Source organism: Balaenoptera borealis, assembly GCF_965194805.1.
Source record: "Balaenoptera borealis genome assembly, chromosome: 3".
In the NCBI taxonomy this organism is placed as follows: domain Eukaryota; kingdom Metazoa; phylum Chordata; class Mammalia; order Artiodactyla; family Balaenopteridae; genus Balaenoptera; species Balaenoptera borealis.
Genome location: NC_138866.1, coordinates 11,272,008 through 11,290,478, shown reverse-complemented (window position 1 = coordinate 11,290,478; position 18,471 = coordinate 11,272,008). Strand labels below are relative to the sequence as shown.

General features: G+C 54.9%; 1 protein-coding gene across 2 annotated transcripts in view; it reads right to left on the bottom strand.

The window, feature by feature from the left end:
* Nucleotides 1-18,471, bottom strand: part of ITPK1 (inositol-tetrakisphosphate 1-kinase) — a gene marked incomplete at its 5' end in the record, with an annotated part of 213,616 nt that overhangs the window by 113,091 nt on the left and 82,054 nt on the right. For both annotated transcript variants that reach the window (XM_082384547.1, XM_082384548.1), the window contains one exon: nt 8,416-8,440. In XM_082384547.1, coding sequence (XP_082240673.1) covers nt 8,416-8,440 — 25 coding nt within the window. The remainder of the gene's footprint in view (nt 1-8,415; nt 8,441-18,471) is intronic.

Below are 18,471 nucleotides of genomic sequence, written 5' to 3'. Positions count from 1 at the left end.
GAGGAAAGTGAGATCACACACAGTCAGAAAACAGACTAACGGAAACTCAAACCCAGACCTCTGGATTCCATGTGGAGGCTGAACTCAGCCAAGAACAATCTATATCCCAATTATGGTCCCAAACGGCCACGTGGAAACATTCTGTGCAGAGCCAACTTCCCAGTCCCATGACCACCCTCCCTGGAGGTACCGGGGTCTGCTGCCAGAGGTCAGCATCAGAGTCATACTCAGGTGGCCTTCAGAAAGCCCCTGCCCATAAGGAAGTGGCCAGCTGGCTGCCCTGGGCTCTTCCAGCTGCAAGGATGTCAGGGGCCCAAGAAACACCAAGGCGACCGATATTCCCCAAGCCCCTTACACTGGGCTCCAGGGCACCCAGCAGAGGGAGCAGATGGAAGGAAGAATGTTCACAGGTGTCCAACCCTACCTGGGCCCCAATTACCTGGAAATAAAATCCAGGAGGCACCAAGGTCAGCCAGCTGGGCCACCCTGGAGGGAGAGTGGGTGGCAGAGGGAACCCAGCTGGGGATTAATCATTTGACACCTTTAACAACGTACTTCTTAAAACAATTTTTGAATCGTGAAAATATTAACTAAATAACATACATTTTTTAAAGGTGAATGGCGAATCCAGCACCTATAATCCTTGGAGGAAGGCGTACAACTCACTCAGCCATGTGACTCTCCTTCCGGCTCTCAATGAGGAAGCAGCTACTGAACTCAGCTGCCTGCCTTCAACACACCTGTCTGAACCAGCGTTCGCCCCCCGCTGCTCCTCCTCCTGCACCCCCCAGTCTGAGGACTGACTCCTCACTCTCTGTCGCCCCCCCCCGCCAACCCAGGCACCACACCCCGCCCTCTGTCTCCCCTGCCATCCACTACTGCGTCCATTCCAGCCAGACCCCAGGGTCCCCGTTAGACTCCAGCCCCAGCCTCCAAACAGAAGACCCAGCTCTTCACCCTCCAGCCCGGCTTGTCTAATCCCCCACCGTGTGCCCTCCCACTGGGACCCTCCCCCATCACCTCTAACTGGCGCGCACACCTCTCCCACGGAGAAGCCCTCTGATGCCCCCAGCATCCCACGGTCAGCTCACCCGGCCCTCCTGTGGGCTGGCCCTGCCGCCCTCTTGACCTGGCTGCTTCCTGACTCCTTCACGGCCGGCCGAGGCCTCGGCACTTCCAAACCATTCCACTGGCAGTCAAAAGACCCCCTTTCCCAGCCCCTGGGTCCTCGCACAGGCTGTGCTCCCTGCCCGAAATGACATTCAAATACCTCACCTCCCCACCCACACATACACCTCGTTTATCCTGTATCAAGAGGCATCAACTTCCCCGTAAGGCCTTCCCCGCCCCCCGCCCACTCCCCGCTTTCATGCCTGCTGCCCCTGTGTCCTCGCAGGGCCCACAAAGGCACAGACAAGCCCTCCCACCCTCCAGGCTTGCCCACGTGCTCACGGCCCCTGTCACTGCACCCCTCCAACTCCAGATGCCCAGCACCCAGTCCTCCGTCAGCCCTGGGCATGTGGCCTGCTCTCGGCGTCTTTCTGTCTGTCTCTCTTTCTTAGCCTTTCCTCTTCTGCTTTATCCTCTGCCACCCAACCTCCTGCCCTGAATGCTCTGTGCAGAAAGGGGGAGACGAACACACAAAGAACTCCAACATCTCAAGTGGGCAACAACTCTGCAGTAACCCCCAGGAAAAGCCTGCAGCCCACCCTTCACTCTTTTGCAAGCTGGGGAAATGTATTTACTTCCTCACCGGCTTGAGAAACAGTGGCTGCTCCAGAGATTGGGGTTTCGTAATGTCTGAATTCTCAAGGAATTTGTAAGGAGGACAATGAATCTCGAACCAGCAAATGTACTTCTCACACTTACAGCTTGCTCACTTGCATTTTAAACTAAGACTCCAACCCCTCTCGTGCTAACAGCCATCTCCCTCTCCCCTGGCGCTTTGAAGATAACTGGTGAAAGACAGCCCTCGGAACCTGGCGGGCAGGGGGTGGGATGCGATATACATGTTCCTGAGGATGCCAAGGCTGGAGGTGGGCAGGGCAGTAGGCACATTGTTCTCTCCGGATCTTCTTCCACGAAATTCAGGGTTGCCCTAGAAAGGGGCGATGGGGTCCAGGGACGGAGAACTCACAGGCTTCCCTCCCAAGCCTTCCCCACAGATCAGGTCAGAGTGGAAAATGCTCCCAGGGGAAGGCGTCCTGCAAGGCTGACGCAAGCCTCCTGCCCAGCCCTCAGCAGAGCCCCGGGCCACAGATGACCCAAGTGGCCAAGGAATGTTTTCTCCCAACAAAGGTTCACTGGGTGGAAGGGCCGTGACGGCTGTGCCGTGCTCAGCACTTGGTCACCTTAGCACCTAGTTGTTTCGGGAGGAGAAGGGCCTCGGGAGCAGGTCCAGCCCTGAGCGGGGTTGTGGGCTCGAACCTACCTCTCAGCCGGGCTCTGTCAGGTGGACGAGGCTCATCGCCACTAGCCAGGCTCACCCTGCCCTCCTCCAGTAAGGAAGCCTTCCTGACTTACCAGGCGGGGTCAGGACCCTCCTCCGTGCCTGTGCCCATGATCCCCAGCACTTTGGCCCCTGGCTGCCAACTGCAGACTTCAGAGAGCTGCAGGGATGGGGCCTGGGCCCATGTGAGTCCCCAGCACCTGCAGCCTGGTACACAGCAGGCACCCAGTAAAGGTTTGCTGAATCCTGCTGCAAGGGGGGGCCCAGTCTTCCCAATCGGTACCTGCCGGCTATGAGGGGCCCTCACCTCATTGGCTCAGCAAGGCCAATTGGTAACACCTGAAATGGAGGAGTCAAGGGGCCCGGTGCGTCCAGCACCCTCATCACAATAGTACAGACGAGACAACTGAGGCAAACAGGTACCTGCGACCATCACTGTCATGACAGGTGGCCCCTGAGGACACAGGGGTGGAGGGCATCTTGTCCCACTCTCCCCCTGTGCTCTAGTCGAGTCCCAGCCCTGATCACAGAGCAGGACTTCCACTCCTCCCAGCCCTGCTGGACTCGGGCTCACCTGGGGCTTCTCACGCCACCTGAGCAGGTAACGGCAGGTGTTTATTATTATCATCACTTGGCCTAACAGACCCATGTTAGGGGAGGTCAGCTGGCCTGCAGACAAGCCCACTGTCAAAGCCTTTCTGAGTCTCAGCAGACACACAGGCCCCAGAGGCCGAGTGACCCAGTCCCAGCGGGGCCTCTGATGGCCTGAGAGCCGGCCTGCTGTCCCCCCTCTCCGAGGTGGTGTCTGCCTCAGAGCCTGGTTCTGGGAAGCAAACGGGGTAACGCTCTAAAGCAGTGGCCTTCAAACCAAACCCCCCAAAATAAATGTTTAAAACTGTATATCAATTTGCACATTTTCAAGCTGACATCTAAAATTTCTCATCGTAAGTTTAAATACTTGTAGAGGATGTAATTTCCAACATACTGTAAATATTAACATTTCAAAATAAAACTGTTACTGTTTCTCTTTTAAATGGATCTAGTGGAATCTAAATACCATAGCGATTTGAGATCCACCATCATCCATCTTAAAATTACAGAATCGGACGCTTCTTAAACACGTGGAAAGATAGCAAGGCTCCTTCTGCCTCCTCAAACTCCAATTTCCAATCCACATCCCTCAGAGATGTTTCCACTATCAGTGTATTTCATGTTTGAAGGCCTTTCATTGATTAGTCTATCGTAGTACAAGGCCAAAAAAAAAGGATATAAATGTCTTAATTTTTTAATTTCATTTGACCATAAAGCTCTAAGTGTCAAAATTTTTCTTCTGGATTGAATTATTATTACAATTACTATTAGTACATAATTGATCAATATAACAGAAATATATTATAAATTTGTATAAGTAATAATCATAAAAATTAAACCTTATTAGAAATACATCTCAGAAGAGATGAAAGGTAATTTTTTTAAAATTATTTCACATATCCAGAGATGACTATTACCGACTGCTAGAATAAAGCAGTGTTTATTATCAATTCTATCTCCATTTTTCAATTTTTATAGTGCTGAAACCACCTATTCAAATAAGCTTTAAAAGTGGAAAGGAAACAGATTTACCATAGCGAATTCTCTGAATTCCTTTAGAATTATATGGCAAGAATTACAGTAATTTATTATCAAAACTCATTTTTAATGTTCTATCAGCTGACAACTCAATCAGGCCCTCTTTCAATTCTGTTGCAAGCAAAGAACTGGAACTACCTCACCTGCCCAGCTCCTAACAACGAGTCACATGGCGCCCAAGAAGGATGTATGCCCCAGGGTCACACACCACGTTCAGATCTGCCTGTGGGTAATGAGAGTGTGTGCTTCTCCTGTAGACAACCAGCTTCCAGTGTGCCAGGCACGGTGCCAACTGCTTTACCCAAATTAATGCAATTCGTCCTCACAACCATCCCAGGGGACAGGCACCACTATTATCCCCATTTTACAGACAGGGAGCCTGAGGCACCTGGGGGTTAGGAAACTGGCCCAAGGTCAGACGGTCAGAAACATGAACCCAGGCCGTCTGGCTCCCACCCCCACTACGTGCACTGCCTCTGTAGAGATGGATGGAGGGCCGATGGGAGAGTTTACAAGCTCCTTCCCAAGCAGATCAGCTGTGGGAACTAACACATGAGGAGGCTGAGGATCTGCAAGAGTCACTTTCTTAAATGTGCTCCCACCCCCTCCTTGGAGAGGTTACACACAAATGCTTCCTTCCATTAAATGGCATCATTGCCTGGTATACAGTAGTGCCCAATAGATGTTAGCACCCATAGTGTTACTACTGCCATTCAATAGCTGGAAGAACAACTCTCGTGACCAAGACAAACACTGCAGGTCTTACCATCATTTTACAGTCTTGGTTCCTGACCCTAGGTCCCAGCATGCTTTTTTTAAATAGTAGCCAAAGCCCAGGTAATAACAGGTATGGAAGCCATCTATTAACATGCAGGGGAGACTGAGTTATCAGAAAAACCATGGGCTTTACAGACAAACCAACTGCACTCAAATCCAACTCGACCGCTTACCAGCTGAGTTCCCTGAGGGAAGTCACAACATTCTGAACCTGTTTCCTAATCTCTAAAATGGACGTGAAAACACCACTCACATTACCAGGTGGCTGCACAAAATGGGACAATGTCCTTCAGAGCACCTGACACAGGAAATACTGGGTGGAGGCTGGTGGCATGCTTACTCTCAACCTCTTCAGTCACTGCCACCCAGTGACTTGGCAAACCCCCATCTCCAGCAGCCAGTGGCCCACCAGCCTGTGGTCTGGTGCACAGAGGCTCAGCTGATTTTGAAAAAAACCAGCCAAGTGGCTTGGTTTCCAATTTTTGCAAAGAGCCTTTTCTCTATGTCTTGAAATTTCAAGTTCTCCAAACACGCGGGGATGCCAGGAGGAGGTGAAGAGAGAGGTGTCGTGGTAGGTTTTATTTTTAGATGTCGGCATGGAAAGCTTCCAGCCTGCCTTCACACTGGTCCCCAGCCACTACTTCCTCCCTCAAGTCATCACCAAAATGAACAGTAGGCCCATCAAAAAAGATTTCATAACTCTTCTTCTGCCTGGTACATTCTAAAACAATGGCTTCAGTTTCTCATTCCACCCACAAAGTGGATTAAAGGTTTTCATCTTCCCAGGAAGCCATGTAAAGCGAACACACTGACCCCTCGGTTGTCCCTCACATCCTGAAGCTCCAAGGCACCCCCCCCGTCCCCCCTCCTCTCCCCTCCCGTGGGAGGGGTGGCATCCCACTGTGCTATAGTCCGGGATCTGGTGTGAACAGAAATCAGGTATTGGGGGTAGAGCATATTTCTTCACCTTTTAAGCAGTGGTTGTTCGTGAGCACATGAATTCATTTCCTCTAAAAACAGTTCCCAACAGAAATTTCCTCATGGACCCTGATGGGAGGCTGTAGCTAACCTCAGGGAAGCACTTGGCCCTTCACACAGTAACCTCCAACGATCGCTCCAACTACGGGTCTAGGCCTTGGTGGTGGGTATAGGAGCATCTACAAAGGATCTGGGGGCTTCCAAGGTAACCGGTAAAAAGGACTGAGAGACAAAACTAAGCCAAAGCATCCTGGAGCAGGAAACACCTAAGCTCCAGAATGACACCTAGCTAGGAGACACCTAGCTCCAGAATGACACAAATACAACTGCACCTCCTCTGCCCACTATTGGACCCCTAGCAGGCATTACCAATCAATCCCTGTCCTCAGCCATTCACGGATTTTAGAATCCTCCAGGTACCCACTACTAATCAATCAGAAATGGCACTGAAAGCATACTTTTTAGTATGCTTCAGACCTCCCCCTTTTGATGGATGGAGAAACTGAGGTCCACAGAAAAGTTCAGTGCAGATCATGAAACTGCAGAGCCAAGAAGAGGCAGGATGAAAAATACACAGCTGCTCAGAGGCTTCTAGAAACTACCTCCTCTCCCAAAACAAACCTCAGCCTTGGGGTGACAAGTTCAACCCACAAGCTATGAAGAGCGAGGCCAGGAGGAAGAACTCAGCAGCCGGCCACTCTGGCAGCCAGACAGAGGCGCCCAGCCTCACCCCACCAACCAGCCCCACCCTCGTCCCAGAAGCAGAGCAGCTTGAGAGCAACACCCACCGAACCTGCTAGGTGTGGGGAGGGGGACTGGGGCCGGAGTTAACACGGAGGGCTCCGAAAGCTTCTCAGCAGGCTTTTATGAAAACCTACCGCAGATATTCTATCGGAGGGCCAGGCTCCCCATCGGTCCTGAGGTAGCCCCGGCCGGGGTTACCCTCTCTGCAGCTACAGCTGGAAGAAGGGCTGCCAGCCGAGCTGCACAGACAGGCAGACTCACCCTGGACGGGGACAGAGAGGGCGACAGCAAGCACAGCCAGGCCACCCTCGGGTCTCACCAAGACCCACTGCTTCCTGCTAGGGAGCAGGCAAAACCTCCAGAGCAAATGTCACAGCCTGCCCCTGACGAAGAGCTGAGGGAACCTTCATGCCGACACACAGAGCAGTGGCCCCCTTCCCATCCCCCGTGAGTCGTCACTGCCAGGACAAGTGCAGCTGGCCAGAGGGATCCCCTGGCGTGACCCCCCGTCCCTCCCCACTCTCAGGCAGATCCAACCTCCCGGCATTACTGCTGCGGTCCGAGCCTGTCATCTATTTTGAGCCCACAGGGCAAGCCCCACCCCACCCCCCGGGAGAGCTCCTCTCTCCAACCATCCTTCCTTCCCCAGTGAGCTCCTGACCTCAGTCCAACTCAGGGTGAGGCAACACAGGGGTCAGGAGCCCCCCACTGACTCAGTCCACACTCCAGGGGCCAGGGGCACATCGGGAAGATCAGATGTGGCCACTGAGAGCAGAAAAGGGGTGACGAGGGGGAGGGGGACGAACCCTGGGGCCGGGGGAGGAGCATCGGTGGAGAAGATGATACCACGTCAGCCATAATACAAGAATGGTCCAGACTTCCCTGGTGGTCCAGTGGTAAAGAATCCACCTTCCAATGCAGGGCACGCAGGTTCGATCCCTGGTCGGGGAACTAAGATCCCACATGCTGCGGGACAACTAAGCCCTCGTACCACAACTACTGAGCTCGCGCACCACAACGGAAGATCCCGCATGTCACAACTAAGACCCGACACAGCAAAAAAAAAAATAATAAATAAATAAATAAATAAATAAATAAATAAATAGGGCTTCCCTGGTGGCGCAGTGGTCGAGAATCTGCCTGCCAATGCAGGGGACACGGGTTCGAGCCCTGGTCTGGGAGGATCCCACATGCTGCGGAGCAACTGGGCCCGTGAGCCACAACTGCTGAGCCTGCGCATCTGGAGCCTGTGCTCCCCAACAAGAGAGGCCACGACAGTGAGAGGCCTGCGCACCGCGATGAAGAGTGGCCCCTGCTCTCTGCAAGTAGAGAAAGCCCTCGCACAGAAATGAAGACCCAACACAGCCAAATAAATAAATAAAATAAATTTTAAAAACTTGCTATCACTACACATTTAAAAAAAAAAAAAAAAAAAAGAACGGTCCAGTGCAGGAGAAGTCTCCTCCCCAGAGCTCTAACAGCCGAAGCAGAGGCCCTGGGGGCTGCAGCTCCCGCAGCAGAGCCTGAGGACGGGCAAGCATCTGGAAGCAGGACGAGTGGCTGGGTGGCTACGCCCCTCACCCTGTCCATCCCCATGCCCGCCAAGGGCGCCACCACTCCCGCACCAGCAAAGCAGAGCAGTTCCTCAACCCCGACACACCGCCAGCTCCAGCTCGGTCCCGCCCGGGCGGCAATCCTGTCGACTGCACAGGGAGAGAAGTTAAAAACGAGAGCACGTTAAGGAGAGGCCAAGCGCCCAGACTCTTCAGGGAGGGAGGAACAGTGAACGCTGAAGGCCCCCACAGCTGAACAACGGCAAGGGTGTGGTCTGTACTCACCTGCACGACTTCTATCCCTCGCTTCCTGTGGAGAAAAACAAAGAAGACACAGGTTACTCCAGCAGGCAGGAAGCATCCTTCCAGAAACTTCACTACGGCCAGCTGGAGGCAGAGCAGCGAGGAGACTGCAGCTGCACCTCTCAGGCCATGGTCCCCAGAACGGCCTTGTTTTCAAGGGGGAGGTTTATGAACTCCTAGCCAGTCCTCAAAGCCACCTTCCGGCTGAAAGAGAGGGCTGGGTGCCCAGAGGAAGCTGGCTGGAGGCCGCTCACGGCCAGCCGTCCCGTACACCAATCCCGGGGCCAAGGCTTCGTGGGCGCAGCTCCAGCCTGGACCACCCCAAGACCCCACCACCACCGATGGCCTTAACCCAAGTCCCCAACCACACTCCCTCCCGGGTCAGGTCGGACCCCTTGGCCCAGTCCCTCAGGCCGGCCTCAGCCCATCCCACCGCAGCCCATCCACATTCCCACGTGCAAGAGGCCCCAGGCCCTTCAGTCCTGCCCAGCTGCTCGTCCGCTGCTGGCCATCTCTGCCCCACTGACACCCTGCCCGCCCTCTGAGCCTGGTTCAACCACCACGGTCCTCGCCAATATCCTTCCAGGCCTGGACCTCCCCATGTCTCCCCACACAATCCCAGGGCCGCCGTGCTCCCACACACGTGCCCTCACTCACCCCACCCCGTGGAGCCTGGGTTGGGGTCCGCGTCTCTAGAGGAGCACACAAAGGCTCCCTGCCGACTCCCCTACCCTCAGCCCTTACTGCAAGCGGTTCGGGACACGCAGGGCGGCGTGGCATCTCCAAGCCTCGGTCTCCACCCTCCACCCCAGCCTTCAGGACTCGGCTCCGACAGACGCTCTCCCAGGAAGCCTTCCCTGACTCACGATGTCCTCTCCCGGCCTGCACACACCGGGTGAACTTGGGGCACCGCTTCCCAGCCCGTGGTTCCGGAGCACCGACGGGCTGTCCCCTGGGGGCGGAGCGCGTGTGGACCGCAGACAGCACGCCAACAGCCCGGGCCGTGAGCGCTTTCCTGAGAAGAGAGGCTGAGTCCCCACAGACGCTCAGAGGAGGCTGTGATCAGGCGAGGTCAGGGCCTGGGGCCCTCTCGCTCTCAATCCCTCCTTGGAGCAGGGTCTGGGCAAGTTCGCCGTGCGCCCGCCTGGCATCCAGACGCCCCTGAACGTAGATGCAGGAGCCGCAGCTCGGTTCCTGTGCCCGGCTTGGCCCTTGGGGGATAATACAGATGAAACAGCCATGGTTCGGGCCCCCGGGAGGCTCACAGCCTAAGGGAGGAGACGACACAAAGCCCCAGGGGAACCTCCAGGCCACGGTGAGCAGGCGCGGCACCTCACACGGCACAGCGGGGGTGACGCCCGCCAACCCTCACGGCTGTCACTGAGCTCCTCCAACGAGCACTTCCCAGCACCTTCCGAGCGCCGGGGCACAGAGCGGAAACTCACAAGGAGGCCACCACGTAAGACAGCACGACGCAGCAGGGGGTGACCAGGTCACAATGCAGGGCGTGCCCCGCTGCCCGGCGCTCCACACCCAACACCTCCCAGGACCCCGGGCCCCGAGGAACCCAATCTGAAAACCACAGTAGTTGATGCTTTCAGGGTCCTCGCCGTCACTCAGCTTTCTCTGCAGTTCTGGAAGGAATGGCAGCCGATATGCATCTGCTTCCATGATTTCATGAGGGGACGGGCTGGACACGACTGCACCGCCCTGGGCCACCAGAGCCCACGGCAGGGGGACAGACGGCGTCACTTGGAACCCATGTCACATCCAGGCATCGGCTCACAACCCACACCATTCATTTCTGAGCCCTGTGGACACCCCAGAGCCCCTGCCTCATTCCCAGACCGTCCTGGCCCCCAGGGAGCATCGGTGACAGCAACCTGCCACGGTCACTTGGCCTGTGACTGTGACTGGCTAGGTTGGGCTCAGCGTGCCTCCTCACCCTGCCCGTCCCCATCCGCAGCTCTGGATGGGGATCTTCAACAGCTGAGGGGGGAGCCTCAGGTGACGAGTCTCGGGGACAGACAGACGGCCTGCAGGAGACAGGCCCGTGTGTACGTGACCCACACCAGGTGGAGAGGGCTTCTGCCAGGCGCCGGGCCCGGCCTGGCTTCTCCCTCCGAGTTAATTCTCTCGGCATCCAGATTATCCCGGCGCGTGGCTCTCACGTCCTTAGGAAGGCAGCTGCGGTCACTTCCGATCCATCCACATCAGACATCAGCCCAGACAGTTCCCACCCTCCTTACCCCTGTCCTAAAAAACAAACAGCACTCTCCCTTTGAAAACAGACGGGACACGTGAAATAAAAGAAACAAAAAAAGTGGTCTCAAGGACAGACTGACAACCTCAAGTGGGGCTGAGCTCCCAGGAGCCAGTGCAGTTTCTCTGCAGCTCAGAGCACCAAGAACAGGATAAACTGCACCTCTGGCAGAAAAGAGAGGGCTCGGGTCCCCTTTCCACACACATCCGGCCACACGTACACCAGACACCCTCGTGGTGAGAGGAGCTAAGGCCCACTGAGCGCTCGCGGCACCTTCCGCGGTGACTGCCCATTACTCTGACCGGCAAGCTGAGGCCCGGCTGCCTCAGGAGAGCGGGTGCTGGCTCTGCAGCCGGGCTCCCCACACCACGCAGTCATGGCGCAGCTGGCTCAGGAGGTGCCAAGAGGGCAAGCCTGGTCTCCATGCCCCAGGGCCTCGGTGTAATGGAGCGTAGGGACGCAAGTGGAAAACCACGTTCCCTAGGGTGGTGGGATGCCGCACACCCCATCACCGCCCGCTCAGGAAAATACGGTATAAGCCTGCCGGGGCTCCCTTCTGCGCCTGAAGCTTCTGCAGAACAAAGGTACCAAGAATGTTCATTTCCCGAGCAGCGGGCTCCTGAAACCCAGCCCTAACCAGAAAGTTCAGAAATTGAATCATGACACCAAAGGAGAAGCGGGAGGAGGGGGCGAAGGAGGGGGGGAGACGGGAGGGGGAGAAGGGAAGAGAAACCAAACCTGTCGTCAACTGAGTAAACTGCTCCTCCTGAAAACCCCAGCTCCTCGACCTCACCCCACAGACACACTTGAACGGGCAAAGCGTTTCAGGCTGCGGATGTTAACTGCCACACTGCCCGAGACAGCAAAAGCCTGGCAGCGCCTAAACCCCCCAAGAGGGGCCACTAACAAACTACATGCAGTCAAAGGAATACTATGCAGCAGTTAAAAGAACAAGGAAGTGCTCCAGGCCCCATACTGCATTCGCTATCTCCAAGACAGTGCTACGGGAAAGCAACATGCAAACCCTGTGGGCCGCAGACAGTTATCTGGGTTAAGCACAACATCCAGGACAAAAAAGGCATGCTTGCATATATGCAGAACGAATCTGAAAGTACTACCAGAAAATAGTTGTGGTCCAGCCTCTAGTCAAGGGCAAGGGCAAAGGTGGCTGGGAGGTGATGTGAGGAGACTTCCTTTTCACTGTGCACCCTCGTGCATTTCTTGAATTTTGTGCCAGGTGCCTCTAACGCATGCCCCAAAACTAGGGAAATTTATATTTTTTTATTTTTTACAAAATAACAGTTGCCAGCATTCCCAGGGTCTGGCATAAAGTAGATGCCTGATGAAGGCATGGGTCAATCAACCAGTTGATGACGTGAAGAAGAGGAGCTCAGGATTTATCTAGAAAAGCTCCCCTGTGCTGCTCAGAGAGGAGCTGCCATGACACCCCTTCCGGGGCCACTGGACTGTCACGCATCAGAGCATCCAGTTTGGATTCTAAGCCCATTTAAATACTCAGGCACCGGGGAAACAGATGGGGAGGGAACACACTGCAGTGTTAACTGTGGCTGCAGCAGTAAAGTGATGTGTGGTTCTTTTCATTTTCTGGTAGTTTCTAAGTTTTCGACAATGAGCATAGATACTACTTCTAAAATTATAGAAAAAGTAACAATAAAAGTTAAATAATTAAAGAATTTTACTTAAAACCTGCACCTCAAGAAAATACAGGCTCTAAAATTGTCATTTCCTTGATAAATATTGGATTAATAAGTTTTGGACAGAGGTCTACCTCACAACTCTTAATATAAACGTGCTTTTCCAAAAGCTGGATATCCCGTAAGGGAGGATCCATTTTGCAAAAGGGACCTCCCTCTCCAGACGACCAAGGAGAGCATACCCTTGGGGAATTTAAAATACTTACAAAATGGAGTCTCTTTCAGGGGAGAAGACAGAGCAATCAGAGAAGGCTTCAAGGAGGAGGCGGCATTTGCCATTCGAACAAAAACTGAAGGGCAACTACAGACAGACACTGGGGAGAAGAAGTTAAAGAGGAATAACACAAGGAGTGTCCCCCCCTTCCCAAAAGTCATCTGGGAGTGTGGAAGCATAAGCCCCACTGAGAGGGCAGGCGGGGGCCATGAGAAGTGGATAGAAGATGCAGGCTGGGCACAGCCCAGGGGCCCAGAATGTCACCCCATGGGCCAGTGGCTTCCAAATGCCAGGATAGATGACTAAGAATGACCCTTGGAACTTGTCAAAAATACTAAATTCAAGGTCCGGTCCCAAAGCCTCTGATTCAGGAGGCAAAGGGCAGGGTCTGAGAGGAACTCGGGGCTCGTGCAGCTCCCAGGTGTCCTCAGGAGCTGCCAGGTGTGGAACAGCCGCTCGTCCACAAGGAGCAACTCCTGCCGCTTGAGGAGCAGCAGGACCAGACATGCCCGGGAAGGGGCGGGGGCTTGTTCGTTCAGGGGCAGCCCCTCCAGGCCTTGGGGACAGGAGTAAAGGTCACGAAAGAACCAGAGCCAGCTGTGATGCTCACAGTCTGGGTGCAGCAGGCTGAGAACACACGCCAGCACCGGGAGGGAGCGTCGCAGGAAGATGGCAACTTCTCCATTTTTTGACCACGGTGGTGCCAGGAGGTGGTCAGAAGCCCCCACTGAGCTGAGCAAACAGTTCAGGCCTGTCTGGGAGGCAGGCAGACGTGAAAGAGGTGGGGGGCGTCCCCACGAGGAGAACGCGGAACCAGACACAACTGTACCTCGTGCCTCACTTTCCTCACCTGTCAAGCGAGGAGAATCCTGGACCCCACCGCACAGGACTGCTGGGCCCACGCTGGGGCTGGGGGCCTGTTACTTCTGTTCTGCCCGGCCTTCCTGCCCTCTCAGAACTGCCCCTCCTCTATCCATGTGATTCTGGTGGGCAAACAGAAAACTGAGGGGCTGCAGCCCCTCCGGGGGTGGGCACGTGGCCTGGCACCTCACTTAGCTGCAGGATGAGTGCGGGACCCAAGCCAGACCAGCCCGGGGCCTTTCCAGGATGGGTCCTGGGGCACTGCCAGCAGCACGAAGGGCACGTCCTGGAAACGTCAGAGGACGCCGTGGGCAGGCTCTCAAGAAGGAGGCTACGCCAGGAGAAAAGGCCAGCACTCCCTTGCCAGAGGGCAAGGCCCCAATCCAGCCGGCCTAGAGCCTGCCCTCTTTGGACTTTCAGTTGTGGATTTTGAGTTTCTGTCACTGGACACTGTCTTGCTTAATATAGCAGAGCTTAGTAAGAGCAGCACCCGCTTCCTGAAGACGACAAAAATTACCCCAAATGACACGGCGTAGAGAGGGGGGACAATACAGGACAGGAGTCCAGCGAAGAGGACCAAAAGCAAGAGGACTAGAAAAGAGCAAGGTCCCAGAAGCCAGGGAGGCAGGACCATCCAGAGGCACCAGCCCAAACCACTCAGAGGCCACCATAAGGCCTGAGGCTCAGCCGCTGGGTGTGGCATCAGGAAGGGTAACAAGGTACACCTTGGGACACCAGCAGGCCTGCCTCACAGCAGAGCGGGGCCTGCGAAAACCAGCAGCAAGCACAGGACGTGTTGCTGAGCAGCCCCGGGTCTCAGCTTTCACATCTGTTAAATGGGTCTGACCTTTCCAGACCTTCCACAGCAAGTATGAGAACCGAGGGCTGCGGGCAAGCGAAGCACATGCAATGGTGAGTCAGCAGGGAAGAGGGGATTAGGCCGAGACAGCGGTACCCTCTGACCAACAAGGAAAGAAAAGTTCCGTGACAGCTGGGAGAATTCCAGGTGCTCTGAGAGAGCAGAGCAGCGACCAAAGAAGAGTGAAGTCTGCCAAAAAGGGGGCCCTTGGGTTCATCAAGAATCGCTTTCTTGGGACTTCCCTAGTGGTCCAGTGGTTAAGACTTCGCCCCCCAATGCAGGGGGTAGGGGTTCAATCCCTGGTTGGGGAGCTAAGATCCCACATGCCTCACAGTCAGAAAACCAAAACATAAAAAAAACCAGAAGCAATATTGTAACAAATTCAATAAAAGACTTTAAAAATGGTCCACATCAAAAAAAAAAAAAAAAAAACTTTAGGGACTCCCCTGGTAGTGCAGTGGTTGAGAATCTGCCTGCCAATGCAGGGGACACGGGTTCGAGCCCTGGTCCGGGAAGATCCCACACGCCGCGGAGCAACTAAGCCCGTGCGCCACAACTACTGAGCCCGCGTGCCACAACTACTGAAGCCCACGCGCCTAGAGCCCATGCTCAGCAACAAGACAAGCCACCGCAATGAGAAGCCCGCGCACTGCAATGAGGAGTAGCCCCCGCTCTCCGCAACTAGGGAAAGCCTCCCCGCGCAGCGACGAAGATGAAACGCAGCCAAAAATAAATAAATTAATTAAAAAAAAAAAAAAACAAAGAATTGCTTTCTCACGATATGCAAAGCCACAGCCACCTGCCTCGCACCCGGGCACAGCAGAGGGCTGGCCACAGCGGACAGCAGAGGAAGGATAACCCCGCTGGGGAGGGAGGCTGGCCAGGCTGCCTCGGAGCAATTCACAGCAGAGGGGCTCAACCCGGAAACACAGGTTTCCCCCACGCCAACGGGCAGGGAGAAAGAAGCTGCACCTGCACCAGAGCTAAAAACCACTTAGAGACGGGAAGTGTATAATTATATAAGTGGAAAGCCAGGCACATTCACATCCCAGCCATTTGTAGCACGGCTTGGTAATTACCAGATTTCAGGAGCCCCGAATAACAGGCCCTTTAGCACCACGAGGCCTGCAGGCAAACCCCCTGCCCCCGCCTCTCCCCAGCCTGCAGAAGGCAGGGCCCTCGAAATGTCTCCCGAGGACTCAGGGTTCCCCGAATAGGCGGCTGGGCCTTCTCCTTCACCCGAGTGCGCAGAGGGACACGCTGTCCCCACCGCCCCAATGCCACACCGGCATCACCACCTAACCCACGCTCGAGGACAGCTCCTTAGGAGCCCTCCTTGGCTCCCGTCCTCCTCAGAGACCCCACACCCCAGCACAGACCATGGATGTGAAGGACGCCTGGCTCCGTGCCGCTGCCCCCTGCTAGGCTAAGAGCTAGTAAAGTGGACATTAATGGTGACCACCAATATGACAGCTCTCCTCCTCCTGGGCACTCCCCTGGACATACACACACACACACACACACACACACACACACACACACACTCACTCACTCACTCACCAGGCTAGGCACAGCCACGTGGCTTGCTTTGGCCAAGGAAATGTGCACAGAAGTGACCCGTGTCACTCCTGAGTAGAAGCATCCGATGGCCAGTGGTCGGCTCTCCAGCCAGTCCTCCTGGTCCTCAGCAACTGTGGGAGCACGGGGGCACAGACGGCCCCCAAAGCCATCCCAGACCCACTCCTGGAAAGAAACATGGCTGGGCAGCTATGAAGCCAGGCTGGGAACCAGAAAAAACTCTATTAAGAGGAACTTCAGCTTAGCAGTGGTTCTCAACCGGGGCAATTTTGCCCCAAGGGGACATTTAGCAACATCCGAAGACATTTTTGATCGTCACACGTGGGGGAAGTGCTCCTGACATCCAGAGGGTAGAGGCCCTACAAGGCACAGAACAGCCCTTAAACAGAGAATGATCTGCAACACAGTGCCGAGAATGAGAAATGCCGAGATGCAGAGGACCAGCACTGAGCCACCCCAGGGAGGCCGCCAGCCCTGGAGAGTCACGCAGGCCCAGAGGGCACTCTGAATGAGCTATAAATAAACCTGTTGTTGCAAACCTCTCAGGGATGCCTGTTATTGTAGCCTAACCGGGCCTAACCTGACTGATCAACGCTCCTTGAGGAAACGGGGCTTGTGCCCTCTGTCTACACCCCAAATTCCTAGCACAGTACCTAGCACAAGGCATTTGGAGGCGCAGCACACAAGGCATCGGGGGTGGGGGGAGTAGCGCAAGTCCCTCCTTTCATCAAACTCCCCCAAGAGAGACCCTATGCTACGAAAACACACAGGCCTGACCTAACTCTGTGCCTTTGCGCAAGCTGTTCCCTCTGCTGGAATGCCCCTCCTCCTCCGGCAAACTCCTGCTCATCCATCAGGGGAAGCTCAAACATCATGCTTGCCGAGAGGCTGTTCCCTGCCCCTTCCCTGGGCAGAAATAATGGCTCTTTAGCCACACAGCCATGGACACTTAAAAGACTGCTCTGTGCTCAGTTTTGGGCCGTGAGCCCCTGAGGTCTGAGAGTTTGTTCTTTACTCCAGTGCCCCGTGCCCACCACCGACACCCCCCACCTGGCAGGTACTCTGCAAGCACTTCCTGAATGAGGCTGACGGCCTCCAGTTCATCCCTCAGTGCCCCTGCCGGTCAGCGTCCTCGGCAGCCTGGTTCACTTGTCAGCCTGGTTCACTTGTCGATGGTTTCGTAATTTGGATTTGTCTTCTCTTAGCAGCGCCAGAAAGCGAAATGGCCCAATACAAAGGCAACATACGAAGAGAATTTTAAAGCCAGTGCAAACATTTGAATTGTTTGGACAGCTCCAAGAAAGAACCAGATAAACTGGAAGCTAGCATGTCTTTTTTTCTCGGGGGGGGGGGAGAGGGCAGGTGGGAGGTCAGGGGGAATGTAAAACCCTTCCCCTGATTGGACAGTCCCCACCTCCGGTAACTGAAGACCTTCCCCCTGACTAGGTGCCCCACCTGCAGGAGGTGGGCCAGAGGGTCCCCGCCGTGGCATGAGTCAGCATGCCCCTTCCGACCTAGAACGAGCCCATGGGGTGCCTGGAATTGGCTTTTCCTCATGAACCCAGGATGTGGGCAAGAGGCAGAGCTAGTGACTCACCTTCCCGGCATCTCCAGGAGGAAAACAGAACCACCAGGGCCAAAAGGCCTTTGCTATGGAGGCACATGGCGGCACAGGGGCTGAGGCACTTTAAAATCCCACCCCCTCAACTTTCAGGGTGGGGAAACTGAGGCAGGGGTGGAGATTACCCAAGAATGTGTTCTGCTGCATCCAAAGTGTCACATTTCAGATTAGAAATCGCCCTGACTTTTCATCTGAAGATAAATGTTGAAATTCCCTTAACGCCTCCACTTTTCAATATAAAAATTCTCTACTTGAAATTCTTTCTAGGTCTTTCACTACCCCCTTGCAGGTGCTAAACTTTTTTCCTTCTCGTAATTAAGGATGGGCCCTAGGAGCGGGAGACCCACAGGGGCATCAGGCAGGGCTGGTTCCAGCGCTTTCCCCCACCCCCAGCCCCAGCAGTCAGTCGGCCTGCCTCAGGGCTAATGACTCAGTCGGTTCTCTTCAGAGCAGTTTCTTATTCCCAGGAATGCGAAGTCACTTTAACATCAGCCCCGTGAACAAGGTAAGCTCCAGCAGGAAGGGAGGCAGGAATCCCTGTGCTGATATTTCTGCCTTTTGGACCCACTGGGGGAGGGAGAAGCCTGCCCAAGAAGTTCTGAATTGTTTTTAGCACCTATCCTCAAGGTACCACACGCTCTCAAAATAACTGCACAAGTGTGCGTCCCAGGACTGCTTCTGGGATGCTGACACTCTTTTACAGGCTGCATTCCAGAGCAGATTAAATATCTCCATCCACCCAGATCCTGCTGCTAGCACTCCCTTACAATTGAAAGCTCCCTCCTGCCCGAGGGCTGGAATCCAAGACCAAGAGAAGGGTTCTTTGAGCCACCATGGTTGGGGGGCGGGGGGGAATCTCTGCCCAGCCGCTGTGCTGGACTCCAAGCACGGGAGCACAGAGTTCCCTGTCTGACTGCCATCAAACAT